General features: G+C 40.1%; 1 protein-coding gene across 1 annotated transcript in view; it reads left to right on the top strand.

Moving 5' to 3' along the window:
* Positions 1-15,110, top strand: part of hydin (HYDIN axonemal central pair apparatus protein) — an 869,275-nt gene that overhangs the window by 244,393 nt on the left and 609,772 nt on the right. The window contains exon 8 of the mRNA XM_072547579.1: positions 4,462-4,663. Coding sequence (XP_072403680.1) covers positions 4,462-4,663 — 202 coding nt within the window. The remainder of the gene's footprint in view (positions 1-4,461; positions 4,664-15,110) is intronic.

Genomic DNA, 15,110 nt, shown 5'->3' with positions numbered 1-15,110 from the left:
ATTGAATGGTGGACCAGGCTCCAAGAGCTGAATGGCCCACTTTTGCTTTTGTGTGTCCATGTTTATTCTGTAGGCTTGAGGCAGAAGTTGAAAAAAATGCAGACATAATTGAAACAAGTGCCGACTTTTCACAACAACATCTGTCCTAGTAAGAGACTATTGATCATGGTGGTGTTTTATGCTGCTTTGATCTGTTTGATTTGTAAAACCCTTGAAGATGCAAGTGTAGCAAGTAATCAGTTGAATACTTTGTACTTATTGTCAATTTACGTACATCTGGATACTATTGCCTGATGAGGCATGCCATTGAAAGAATTTTAAGGATTTATAAGGGCTTGGGTGAAAATGGGGGAGATTGGGGGCTTTCTACTTAAAAAGAAGGTACTGTATATTCCTTCAGAAATTATATATTTTTCTCTTCTTTGCCTTTCTGTGTTAGATATTCTCTTTGCATTCTTTGTTCTGTTAACTAGCTAGTTGAGACTACAGGATGCCGCATGCATTCTCTTGTATTTGAGGGAGACAGACTAAGCAGGAGCTACTTTGAAACAAGAAACAGATCTCTCATGAATAAAACCATAAATAATATTAAGCCTGTACCCTTCTCTTTGTACCAGGCACAGTATTTGTCACTTCATTTTAGGAAGGATACAAATACATTAGAGGCAGTCCTGTGAAAGTTCACCAAGCTTGATCCCGACAATGAGTAACAGTTGATTAGATTTAGAATTGAGAAGTGATCTTATTGAAGCACAAATGATTTTTAGGGAACTTGACAGGGTAGATGCTGAAAGACTTTCTCCTTGTGGGAAAGTCTAAGACCAGAGGACATCATCTCAGAATAAAAGTGCACACATTTAAGTGAAAGATTAGAAGGAATTTCTTCTCAGAGGCAGTGAATCTGTGGAATTCTTTATCACAGAGGGCTGTTGAGGCTGGATTGTTAAGTATATTTGATGCTAAGATAGACAAATTATGAATCAGAAAGATAATTAAGGGTGATGGGCAAAATACAGGAAAACTGAATTGAGGATTTATGGATCAGCCATGATCTTATTGAACAGTGAACCAGACTCAATATACTGTCTTACGTCTTATGGTTTTATGCCTTTCCAGTCTGCCCACAACTGTAATCCTTCAGCCTTGGAACTATTTTAGTCAACCTCTTTTGCACCCTCTTCAAACCTTAAAATTTTTCTGCAGTTCCCAGAATTGAGCAAAAAAGATCCAGCTGGACCAAACTCATATTTAACTGAAGTTTAGTATAGCCCTTTAACTTTTGTACTCTATGCCTCTATTTATAAAGGACTCCAGATGCTTTAATAATTGTTTTAACATGATTTGTGAGCTAGCCCTCCCAGCTGTCTCTATTTCAACATTCCATTTGAAGTTGTACTGTTTAACTAGTTTCATTTCTTCTCATTCTTCCAATCAAAATGTTCAAACTTATATATCCCTCCATTGAACTTTATCAACTTGTGTCCAATGGTTCATCCCCCATGGTGAAAATTTCCCTTTGTTCATTGGTTACAGTAAGGATGCAAATTATCTGCTGCAGAAAAAAATGACCTTGCTTTCTGTCATTTAATCCTTGAGAAAAAAAAACTTGGGTCTATATTTTTGTACAGTCATTGACATTCCTGGGATCTTTCAAAAACAGTGATCAGGACAAATTGGACCACAGGGTCTGTTTCTGTGCTGTACGCCTCTATGACTTGCATCTGGAAATCCTACCTCTAATTCCAACAGATTATAAATTTGCTGATAGGGGATGGATCGTGACTTGTGCAAAAAGGACACCAGAACTCAGCCGTGATAAACTTTTAGAATGGACAGGAATGCTTGTGAAGCGTGGATAAGATCTATAGATTGTCAGCTATTAGTTTATTTAAATAGAAAAGCCCTTTAATATTGAAACAAAACTGCTTGCCTGTGCCTGTGAGTTAATAAAAAATACTGAACTTGTAGGTTCATAGCTGTTTGATGAAATAGCCCTAAGTGTTATCATTATAGCATTATTCCCACAATCTTTCATTTTCATAAAGTTGGGGGGGATGGGGAGGGTGGGGGGGTTAAAGTTCACAAATCAAAGATGTTGTTAAAGAATTAGATATCTTTGGCTTGAGGCTTTGAATCCAAATGTTTTCATAAGGAATTGAGCACATGAGCAGATTTAAATGGGCTTTCATGAATGTCTTTAATCAGATGTATATCAGCAAAGTATGGAATAGATATTTAAAGCTTAATTTTATTTCATCTCCAAGAGTCTGCTCATGCTGCGCTTTGAATGAGTTGGCATTGATGGTGTATGAACAAATAGTGGTGGTGGGTGGCGTGTATGGGTTGGCAAAAGCTGAAGTATGTGGGGAAGGGTGTGAGGCTGAGTGTGAGACAGATTAGGATGTGAGGACCATATATTTAAGGAAACATCTGGGACCAGGCCTCAGAACTGAGGTGGACCGTTTAACAGTAGGCCTTTGCATTTGCAGTCCATGTTGCCATCTCAGATCTGCATCCACTAATTTGAATCCATCCATGTGGCCTCCTCTAGAGATGAAAATCCCAGCATTTAGGGCTCTTTTTCCCAATTGGGTATTGCTATTCGACTTTACAAATGTCCAGGGGACTCAAGAACCATGATAAATAGAGCAAAATACAAAGAACATTACGGTGCAGGAACAGGCCCTTTGGCCCTCCAAACCTGCGCTGATCCATATCCTCCATCTAAATCTGCCACTTATTTTCTAAGGATCTGTATCCCTTTGCTCCCTGCCCATTCATGTATCTGTCTAGATACATCTTAAATGATGCTATCGTTCCCACCCCCATCACCTCCGCTGGCAACACATTCCAGGCACCTACCACCCTCTGTGTAAACAACTTTCCACATATATCTCCCCTAAACTTTTCCCCTCTCACTTTGAACTCATGACCCCTAGTAATATTTGTTTATTCAAACATCTGCAAGGTGAGTCTGCCTTTTTAGTGTAATACTAACTGTGCAAAGTCTCATTGGATGCCATCTTCTTTACAGATCTCATATTAAATTATTTATTTGTTAAATTCACACTGTTATGTTGACCAGATGTCTCAGGTATTAATTTCCCACAGTATACCTGACAGATATTTGATCTTTTGCCGCCTTTATTTTTGCTGATTGTGTTACTCCATACATGCGTGGCCCTTGCTCTTGTTATGGACCAGGCCAGGCCTGCTCAAAGTGTTTTAAGAACGTAGCCTAGACCCTAAATCTTTTTATTTGCTTTAGGCAGATGTAAGTGGATGTGCCAGGAGTCATGTAGCTGGTCAAACTACTCAGTTTTAAACAAAACGCACTTTATTTACAGATTGCCAAATGAAGCATAAACAAAGGAGAACAGAATATAGAAGAACTTAACCTATCCGAAAACCTAACCAATTCTATGGCAACTTGATGATACTGTTCCAATTTCCTGCAATATCCCCATAAACACATTGCTTGGCAAAAAAATGTCTTTCCAAACACAAGGTCTTACAGACAGGATAGGATTCAGAGAGAAAGTTCAAGAAAGACCTCTGTTGAAACATGGAACATCTTTTCACTGTAGCTGCTTCTGTAGCTGCTTTTCTCAGCTAAAACTGTACCAAAGTAGAAAAACCCCTGAACTGAGCAAACTCCCCTTTTGTCGTACAAGTGTTTTGAAAAAAAATTCCTATAGCTCCTTTTCCTTGATTGTCACCTTCGGCACTATCTGTTAGCCATAGTCAAAGTGGCCCATCTCAAACAAATCAGAACCTGTGCCTTTTACAACCCCTTTTGAAAAAAAACCAAGGACAACCTGACCTTGTTAATCAGATGTATATCAGCAAAGTATGTAATAGATACTTAAAGCTTAATTTTATTTCATCTCCTAGAGTCTGCTCATGCTGTGCTTTGAGTGAGTTGGCATTGAGGGTGTATGAAGAAATAGTTCATCACACTCTTCAGTTTGTTTCTGTACATCTGTGTTCTTCATCTCTATCCCATTTGCTTTTACTGAAAATTTAACCATTATCTAACTGATTCAGTCTCTTCATGGCCCTCTGAGCTGTGAAAGTTGGGAGCTTTTCTGGCTTTGCATAACTACCTCAGGAGCAAAATTCGACGCCTCTGTTTTATGTGGAGCTTTTATAAACTGAGGATATACATAAACTCTCTGTAGCTCATAGAGTACTTTGGTAAGGTGTTCGTTCCTGTTGAACATAGGAAATGCAGCATCCAATTAGCACATAGTAAGGTTTTACAAATTAATAGTCCTGCCAATTGTAGCTGGAAGTAAAATTGTCCCCCACACTTGGGCAGTATCTAGCCTCACACAGCTGCAATTGGGAATTATTGAGCTATTGTGGGTGGAGAGAAATTCAGTAGCAAAATTAAATAAAATTATGCTTTCAATCAAATTCATCATTTACTCAATTCTTTTCCATTATGATCCATTGTAGGTGAGGACATCTTTATCCATTTGTATGGAGCTGCAACAGACATAAATGTAAGACTGGACAAAAACTCAGTAATGATTGAGAAAACCTACATATCATTGGCTAACCAGAGAGTGGTTTCCATTTGCAATAGGAGTGATGTGATTGTGCATTTTCAGTGGAAGGCCTTTGCAACTCCAGAAGAAGAGGAGCAGCAAAAAATCAGGTCAGTCAATTAGTACCTAAGACTCTTTAATGTATGTAATATTTATTATCTAAGTCTAATAAGAACATTTCTGTAATATGTATTAGATCCACCTTCAGGATTTGAAATCTCATTTGCAACCAGACTCCTAAATAGTCATGACATCTGCCATTGTTGGTTGCAGACTGATTCTAATTTTGGTCCCAACTGATGGATGAACATTCCTGATGAAGGCTTTTGCCTAAAAAGTTGATTTTCTTGCTCCTCAGATGCTGCCTGATCTGCTGTGCTTTTTCAGCACCATTCTAATCTTGACTCTGATCCCAGCATCTGCAGTCCTCACTTTCGTCCTGATGGATGAGACAAGGCAACTTATCTTTTGGTGACCTCATGGTGTTGGCTAGAGATCATGCTTTTGCAAGGTCCTCTGATAATTGTTACCCAATGGCTAGATCTTTTGATATATTTTTAAAAACAAAGATTGATGCTATGCTGGTGTGGTAGAAAAATTCAATAAATGTTCCCATACTGACTCCAATTTTTATCCTGGAAGCTCTATGGAAGCCCTCCCTCTCTTTATCACATACAGTACAGTTCATCGGCTTACACATATCTGTAACCTCATCGTGGATGAGTAGGCCTACATTCCGTCTTGGCTAAAACCTGACTCTGAAATGATGACGTTTTCTTTTTCACTGAGACTTATTTATCAGGTTACGTATTCTATTATGTTCTATACGTAAACTGCTATGAAAAGTAACTGGAACTCAACTCATGGCTTCAACTTGACATCCTTCCCAATGAAGGGTCACCTACCTGAAACATTAAACCTGAGCTCACTTTTTGCAGGGATGTTAGGAATGTCTGAACTTGCTAAAATATTACTGGAGTCCCAATTCCAGAAGTACTGGCTCCAAATGCGTACAAATATGTGTCAGGGATTAAGTGCATGAATGGAATGTTTGTTTTTATAAAGAATTATGTTCTTGAAGTAATGTATCACTAAGGTTTTTTTTAATTGATGACTTATTTTTAGACTTAGAACTTCATTTTATTTCACCTCAATTTTGCACCTGAGATCCATAGATGATAGATTCTCAGTGAGTTGACATAAAGTGGTGGTCGATGTAGGAGAACATGCCGATAAGAGTTGACAGTAATTTGGTACGGGCGCTATAACAAACCCTGGTAAAGGGGGATAGATTGACATGGAGGGTATGAGGGGCTGTGGGGGAGAGTGGCAGTATGAATTGGGATGAGTGATGTAGGTGGGTCATAGGTAATGAATAGTCATAAGGGCTAGAGGTCTGTTTTTTAATTCTTGTCTATTTTTACTGGGATGGCAGTCATGGATCATCAAAGCAGGCCTTTAAGCCAGCCACCACCTTGGCCCATAACAGTGTGTGTAGTACCTCTGAATTCTTTCCAGGGCAACAGCCTGACTTCCGTTAACCCCCACTACACCCTATATCTCTTGGTGTTCTGAAGAAGAGCCATCTTGGTCTCACAATGTTAACTCTATGTCACTTTTCACAACTGCTGTCAGACCTGTTGGATTTCTCCAGCACTTATTTCAGATTTCCAGCATCCACTTTCTTTTGCTTTTAAAAAGGCCAGTTTGACAACAATTACAATTTAAACAGGCTTTTCATTAATGCTGGTGTGTATTTCTCTAAAAATGCAACTTGGGATCTGATGATGTGTGCAATTTTAACTCTGACATTCCTGCAGCTTTCAGTCTATGAATTGGGCCTATTTCTGAATTCTGCTGTTATCTAATAATGCTATATACCCATAGAGAAGACATGCAGCAATACCACTTAAACATCCAAATACTTTGTGCCAGTTGTCCTAATGCCAGTTATCCCGCGAACAGGAATATTGGCTCACACTGTGGCTGCCAGTGCATATGCAGTTTCTCCCACTACTGACACCATTGGTGTGTGTTCAGTGCCAGTACTGGCAACTTTCCTTGCTCAGTTGTTGTCTTCAGTGCATCCTGTTGTCTGCTGGCCTGGTCCCATTGTCTCTCCAAATAAGAAACCTCTCACTATAAATCTTCTAAGCCCTTACCTGTTAGCTTCAGTTTCCTTTACTCCTCCCAATTCCCCACCTGCCTTTTCCTGTTCCCTTCACCTCTCCCAAGCCCCTGTCTGCTGCCACCTATTCCTTTCACTTCTACCCAGTTCCCTTTAGCCTTCTCCTGTCGCCTTCATCTCTGCCAAGCCACCACCTGCTTTCTGCTGTTCCCTTTGCTTCTCCTGAGCTTCATCTGCCCTCTCCTGTTCCTTTCACCTTTCCCGAGCCTACCTTCTCTCAAACCTTTACAAGGAGTCTGATTAAAACTGTGCATATTGATGGTGATTATTAATGGTGAACTTATAGGTTGGAACTGGTTTTGTTTGGAGTTCTTCAGAATTCTAAACTATTTGCTTCGTACTTCATTATTTTGTTAATGATCATGAAAGGGACATCAGTGGTACTGTTGTAACACTTACAATGGCACAGAAATGTGAGTTGCCATTATTAAGAAAACTGAGATAAGTGCTGAGTACTAAGATAAGATTAGAAACTGATTGAGGTAGGATAAGCGGAAATAGCAGATGTTCTTTAGTGCAGCAAAGTAAAATATTGTGAACATTGAAGTGGATAACTTCAGGATTTCTCTCCTATTTAGGTATGCAGCAGAGAACTGACACATTTACCAAACTGACAGTACCCTAAAGACATAGGTCATGCTTGGGTGATCTCCAAATATAAAAACTGTAAAGAGACTTGGAGGTATTCACTGACTCGTCTTTAAAGGCTCACTGATAACTTAAGTATCTTCAGGGAACCAAATTGGATTTGAGAATATGTTATCAGGTGAATGTTGTATAAATAAATTAAAACTATGAACAGGATTTTTTTCACATGTTTCAGCATCTGGGACAAATGTGGGTCAGAAACCTGCACTGAGTTACCCAATTGTAATTTATGAAGTGCAAACTTTGCAGAACACCTACATTCTCTCTGCAAAAATAATCCTGAGCTTTCAGTTACTTGCCATTTCATTACAAGAGCTATGTTCCCAAGCTAACATCTTTGACTCGGCTTGCTGTAGTGCTCCAGTGAAGCTCAGCGCAAGCCGGATGAATACCATCTCATTTTCCGCTTGGAAACCCTGCAGTCTTCTGGACTCAGTATTGAGTTCAATAATTTTAGGTCTGAGCATCTTCCCTGTGTCCTTTCCCCAACCTCCATACATCAGCTCCTGTTATCACAAGGGTTCTGACCTACTGTCAGCTAGTAGTGGTCCCTGTTACCAGCTATTCATTCTCCCAGGCTGACCTCTTTCTTTTCCTTTGTCTCCCAAGTGTTTTTCTCCCTCTCTGGGCTCCAGCTGTTGTTTATTCCTCCCTTCTTCCCCCACTCCTTCATTAGCATTTATACTAACCTTTTCCCAGCTACAATCAGTTGAAAGGTCAGTGGACCTGAAATGTTAACTCTGTTTTCCTTCCACAGCTGCTGCTAGACCTGCTGAGATTTTCCTGAAAATTCTATTTTTGTTTCAGATTTCCAGCATCCTCAACTCTTTGGCTTTTTGCTTCACATTCGAATTATTGTGTGTTTAGTTACCGAAAGACTTTAAAGCCATGGACAGATTTCAAAGGAGATTTACTAGAATGATACTAGGAATGAGGGATTTTAGATACAAGAAAAGACTAGGGAAATTGGGCTTATTCTCCTTGAAACAGAAAAGATTAAGAGGTAACCTTACTGAGATATTCAAAATTACGAACAATTCTGTTTATTTAAGAAAGACTGCAATGAGATGCCTGGGAACAATAGAGTCTAACATCAATGGTGAGTAAGTTGCTTGAGGACATGATTTACATGCATTTGGAGAGGCAAGCACAGTTTAGGGATCATCACCGCAGCTTTGTATATGGGAAATCATGACTCTGACACTTATTTGAGGATGTCACCATGAAGAAAGGTGAGGACAGAGTGTCGCTATAGTCTCTATGGATATTCGTATGGCATTTGACAAGGTTCTGCATGTTAAACTGGTTTGCAAAATTAGATCCTATGAAATTCAGGGAGAGCTTGCCAATTGTTTACTAAATTGGTTTGATGGTAAGAGACAGATGGTGGTGGAGGGTTGTTTCTCGGACTGGAGGCCTGTGACCAGTGGTGTTCCATAGAGATGGATGCTGTGACCACTGTGTTTGTCATTTGTGCAAATGATTTGGATGGGAATATAGGAAGTATGGTTAGTAAGTTTGCAGATGACATCAAAATTGGTGGTATAATAGGCTATGAGGAAGGTTATCTCAGATTACAAAGGAATCTTGATCACTTGGGCCAATGGGCTGAGGAGTGGCAGATGGAGTTTAATTGAGATAAATGCGTGGTGTTGCATTTTGGTCAAATGAACAAAGGCAGGATTTACACAGTTAGTGGTAAGGCCCTGGGTAGTGTTATGGAACAGAGAAACCTAAGCATTTAGACAAAGTTCATTGAATGTTGCAACAGAGGTAAACAGATTGGTAAAGAAGACATTTGGTGCACTTGCCTTCATTGCTGAGACCATTGAGTATAGAAGGTGGGTGTCATGTTGTGATTTTACAGGATGTTGGTGAGGCCATTTTTGTGTACAACAGTGGTTGTCCTGCTATAGGAAGGATATTATTAAATTGGCAAAGGTGCAGAAAAGATTCATTGATGTCACAATAACTTGAGGGGTTGAGTTGTAAGGAGATGCTGGATAAGCTCTGACTTTTTCTTTGGAATGTAGCAAGTTGAGGTCACCTTATAAAATCAAGAGGGTCATAGATAAGGTGAATAGCAAAGATTTTTCCCTTGAGTGGGGGAGTTCAAAACTAAGGAGCATAATTTTAAGACGAGAAGGGAAAGCTTTAAAAGGGACGTGAGGGACAACTTTTTCGCACAGAAGGTGGTTCGTATATGGAGTGAACTGCCAGGAGTGGAAGGGAATTACAAACAGTTTCTTTGAAACTGAAGGAACATTTTTAATGCCTTGGTATTTTGTTGCCTTCAGGTTGGAATATTATCAGATGCTAGGACACTAATGCAAGAGATACAGTGAGCAATTTGTGCTGTTTCTTTATTGCTTTTATCCTCATTTAATTCTACGGATGATTGGAGGTGCTGTAAAAATCAGTTTCATTTGATTTGTAGATATATTCTCAGAATCATTAACAAATGATACCTTTTTTAAGTTGAGAGAAAATTTCAAGTTGTTTTCTTCATCAAAACTAAAGGTTGGAAATTTGCCTGCCTATCTGATGCCAGCAGAGTGTGCATTAAGATCCACATACATTATTTCAAATAATCTCTAGATTATGATATGAAGTTACGCGAATTGGCAAATAAATGAGCTGCGGATATGCTTGTTCTGAACTAGATTTGTAAAGGTGGGGGTCATGTTCATTTGACCAAACAAACTGGCAACCCCAAATAAAAACAAAATATCGCAGATGCTGAAAATTTGAAACAAGTGCATAGAATGATGGAGAAACTTAGCAGGCCTGCCAGCACCTGTGGACAGAGATGTGGAATGTTTCGCTTTTAATAGATGCTGCCAGTCCTGCTGAGTTTCCTCAGCATAGTTTGTTTGATAAGCCCAAAAGTACGATCTCCGATGCAAGAGCAGTCATGAACAGACTTGTAAAACAGACCATTCACTAGAATCACAAAAGAAGAGCAGAATTGATGGAATACTTTACTTGACTCTTGATCTTCTGTTTTCCTGAGTTACAGAGTCATAGAGTCATGCAGCGTGGAAACAGACCCTCTGATCTAACCAGTCCATGTCGACCATAATCCCAAACTAAACTAGTCCCACCTGTCTGCATTTGGTCTATTATGCCTGCAAACATTTCTAATTTGTGTACTTATCTAAATGTCTTTTAAATGTTGTAACTGTACCCGCATCCACCACTTCTTCTGGAAGTTTATTCCACATACAAACAACTGTCTGTGTAAACAAATTGCCGCTCATGTCTTTTTAAAATCTATCTATAAAAACATGTCCCCTAGTCTTGAAATCCTCCACTCTAGGGAAAACATACCTACCATTCACCTTATCTATAGCCCTCATGGCTTTGTAAACCTTTATAAGATCACCTCTCAAACTTCTGAACTTGAGTGAAAAAAGTTCCACCTTATCCAGCCCCTCCTTATTACTCAAACCCTCTATTCCCGGCAACAGCCTGGTAAGTCTCTCCTGAGACTTCTCCAGCTTAATAATATCCTTCCTATATAGGGCAATCAGAACTGGACACAGTATGACAGAAGAGGCCTCACCAATGTCCTGTACAACCTGTACATGGCATCCCAACTCTGGTTTAATTACCGATAGTTATTCTGATTTGCCCTTGGTACATGAGATCTGAAGCCAGCAGTCAATTGAAACCCCACACATGCATCTTGCTCTGCTCTATTTAACTGAGCTTAGACTAACTTTCAATGAATTTAAAGTAATTGAAGGGAAACAAAACCTGTTCAGCTTCATTTGACTGCTGGACGCAAATTATTATTTTCATATATTTGTTTTTGAAATGGGGGTATCATGGAAATATCGTTATTTATTGCTCATGCCTTCTCCTTGAGAAGCTGGTGACCTGTCTTCTTGAACTGCTGCAGTCCCTGTGTTGCAGGAACTCCCACATTGATGTTTGGAAGGCAAGTCCAAATTTTGACCCCACAACAATGAAGGAATGGCTGATATAGTTTCAAGTCAGGTTGATTTATGGCTTATCCTGAGCCATGATATTTATTTATTTTTATTCTCTTGTGGGACGTGGCCAGAATTTATTGTCCATCCAAAGTTGTTATTGAAAAGGTGGTAGTGAGCAGCCTTCTTGAACCACTGCCATCCATGTGCTGTACGTGGACTCATAATGCTGTTCAGGAGGGAATGGCTGCTGGACCAGTCAAGATAGTGGTCAGACCATAATGCTGATGGTGGGTTTTCAGTGATGGTAATGTTGTTAAATGCCAGGGGCTGGTTGTTGTGTTTTGTCTCATGGTTAGGATATCAATATGCCTTTATGAAATATTCTCATAATTCCATTACCACATTCTAGTAGGTGACCTGAGAGTATAAAGATTTCTTACTCAATTGTATCTGGGATTACTTGAAGCAGGACACGACTGAAAGTACACTTTCTTGTTATACACTACTATCTTAATAATAACTGAGGCATATTTATGTCTAAAGAGCATAATATTTGTTGATATTGAGGGGGCTTGACAGGCTTCATGTGGAAGAGATGTTTTCTTTTGTGGGAGAATCCAGAATTAGGTGTCACAATTTAAATATAAGAGTTCAGCCGTTATAAAACAGATGGAAAATTTTTCTCTCAGAAGATCATTAGTCCTTGGAACTTCCTACCTCAAAATTCAGTGGCAGCAGAGTCTGTGAATTAGTTTTAAGGCAAACATGAATAGATCCTTGGTAAGCAAAGATTGAAAGTGTATGGGAAATCCTAGCAGCACTGGGACAAGGCCCTTTGCCAATTCGTCCACAGGTAGGCAGACTTCCTGACAACTTTGTGCAGGTAATTTGTGGCAGATTGGGTGGAAAGACTGCAGACACCGACCTGGCTACCTTTACTTGCTAACCTGCCCATGAGAGTGGAAAATCAGCCCATAATCTGATGCTTTGTGAAGGGAACCAAGCATGGCATTAAACTGTTTGAACACCTACATGAACACCAAGCAAGAATAGTTGAACATCCGCGTTTTGTAGATGAGATAATTGGCCTCCAATGAACACAAGCATTTTACTTTATGTTTGGTATGACTGCAACCTGCGGAAAATGTCCCCACTGATTCTTATTGAGTTTAGTTTGCTCAGGCTCCTTGTTATCACAGTTGGTCAAGTGCTTTCTTGATGTCAGAGTCTGGCACTCTCTGCTCTTCATCGGAATTCAGTTCCTTTTTTTCATTTATTCATGGGATGTAGGTGTTGCTGGCTAGGCCAACATTTATTGCCTATCCTTAATTTCCCAGAGGGCAGTTAAAAGTTTTGTCCATAGTAAGACCAAAGCTCTAATGAGAGCAGGAGCTGAGCAGACTTGGTGGAACCTATACGAAGCAACAGTGTGCGAGTTATTGTTGAGTAGGTTGTGCTTGATAGCACTTCATTTATTTTTTAAAATCTATTTTCCAAATCAACCTGTTCAGAGGTATTATTAGACATTAAGGGAAAATTAGGAAGGCAAAGAGGGGTATAAGAGAGCATTGGCAAATAAGGTAAAGGATCATCTAAAGAGATTCTACAAATACATTAAGAGCAATAGTGTAACTAGAGAGAGAGGGAAGAGCCTCTTAAAGACCAAGGAGGTTGTCTTTGTGTTGAACCCCGGGAGACGGAAAAGATACTAAATGAACATTTCATGTCAGTTTTTACTGTGGAGAAAGAAATGAAGTATAGAGAATACAGAGAAATAAACTTTGATGTTTTAAAATAAATCATGTTACAGAAGAGGTTGTTTGGGAAGTGGTAGAGAATATGAAGGTAGATAAACCTCCAGGACCTAATCTAATGTATCCCAGAATGTGATGGGAAGTAAGGAAGGAAACTACAAGATCCCTTGAAGAAATATTTATATCATCTTTAAATTAAGGGGTGGTAGGTATAGGACAGTTGTTAGGGGTAGATTCTTTACTCAGCGAGCCGTGAGTTCATGGAATGCCCTGCCAGTAGCAGTGGTGGACTCTCCCTCTTTATGGGCATTTAAACAGGCATTGGATAGGCATATGGAGGATAGTGGGCTAGTGTAGGTTAGGTGGGCTTGGATCGGCGCAACATCAAGGGCCAAAGGGCCTGTACTGCGCTGTATTGTTCTATGTTCAATGTTCTGTGTACAGCTGAGATGCCTGATGACTGAAGGGTGGCTAATGTTGAACCTTTGTTTAAGAGATATTGTAAGGTGAAACTGAGAACTACAGACTTGTAAGTCTGACTTCAATTGTGGGTAAATTGTTGGAGGTGATTATAAAGGATAGGATTTATGGATATTCAGAGAGGCAGAAATTGATTGGGGGTAGTCAGCATGGTTTTGAGCGAGGAAAATCATGTCTCACAAACTTGAATGCATTTTTTGAGGAAGTTACCAAAAAGGTTGATGGCAGAGCAGTAGACATTGTTTATTTGGATTTTAGTAAAGTCTTTGACAAGGTTCCACATGATAGACTAATTAGTAAATTTAGGCCACATGGGATTCAGGATGAGCTTGCTACTTGGATACATAATTGGCTTAATGGCAGGAGACAGAGTAATGGTGGAGGGTTGCTTTACAGACTGGAAGTCTGTGACCAGTGTGTTCCATAGAGATCAATTCTGGATCCTGTTTTTTTTGACATTTATATAAATGATTTGAACAAGATATAGAAAGCATGGTTAGTAAGTTTGCGGATGACACCAAAATTGGTGGCATCGTAGACAGTGAAGAAGGTTTTCTAAGATTATAAAAGGATCTTGATCAAATGGGTCAATGGGCTGAAAAATGGCAGATGGAGTTCAATCTGGATACATGTCAAGGTATTGCATTTTGGTACAACAAACAAGGATATACCTTATGCAATTAACGGTAGGGCCTTGAGTAGTGTTGTAGAACAGGGGGAACTAGGGGTGCAGGTACATAATTCTTTGAAGTTTGTGTCACATAAGACAGGATGGTCAAAAAGGTGTTTGGCATGCTTGCCTCCATTGCTTAGTCCTTTGAGTTTGGGGGGGGTTGGGAAGTCATGTTGAAGTTGTACAGGATATTGGTGAGGTCTCTTCTGAAATATTATGTGTTCAGTTCTGGTCGCTCAGTAAAAGGAAGGATATTATCAAGCTGGAGAGCATTCAGAGGAAATTTACCAGAATGATGCTAGGTATGGATGGTTAAATAGGAGGAGAAAGTGAAGACTGCAGATGCTGGAGATCAGAGCTGAAAATGTGTTGCTGGAAAAGCACAGCAGGTCAGGCAGCATCCAAAGAGCAGGAGAATCGACGTTTCGGGCATGAGCCCTTCTTCAGGAATGAGGAAAGTGTGTCCAGCAGGCTAAGATAAAAGGTAGGGAGGAAGGACTTGGGTGAGGGGCGTTGGAAATGCGATAGGTGGAAGGAGGTTAAGGTGAGGGTGAGGGAGTGGGGTGGGGGCCGGAGAGGTCAGGAAGAAGATTGCAGTTTAGGAAGGTGATGCTGAGTTCAAGGGTTAGGACTGAGACAAGGTGGGGGGAGGGGAAATGAGGAAACTGGAGAAATCTGAGTTCATCCCTTGTGATTGGAGGGTTCCTAGGCGGAAGATGAGGCGCTCTTCCTCCAGCCGTCGTGTTGCTATGGTCTGGCGATGGAGGAGTCTAAGGACCTGCATGTCCTTGGTGGAGTGGGAGGGGGAATTGAAGTGTTGAGCCACGGGGTGGTTGGGTTGGTTGGTCCAGGTGTTCCAGAGGTGTTCTCTGAAAT

The sequence above is a fragment of the Chiloscyllium punctatum genome, chromosome 26, assembly GCF_047496795.1.
Source record: "Chiloscyllium punctatum isolate Juve2018m chromosome 26, sChiPun1.3, whole genome shotgun sequence".
Classification (NCBI taxonomy): Eukaryota; Metazoa; Chordata; class Chondrichthyes; order Orectolobiformes; family Hemiscylliidae; genus Chiloscyllium; species Chiloscyllium punctatum.
The sequence above is the reverse complement of the archived record's forward strand: the minus strand, read 5'-3'. Positions and strand labels throughout refer to the sequence as shown.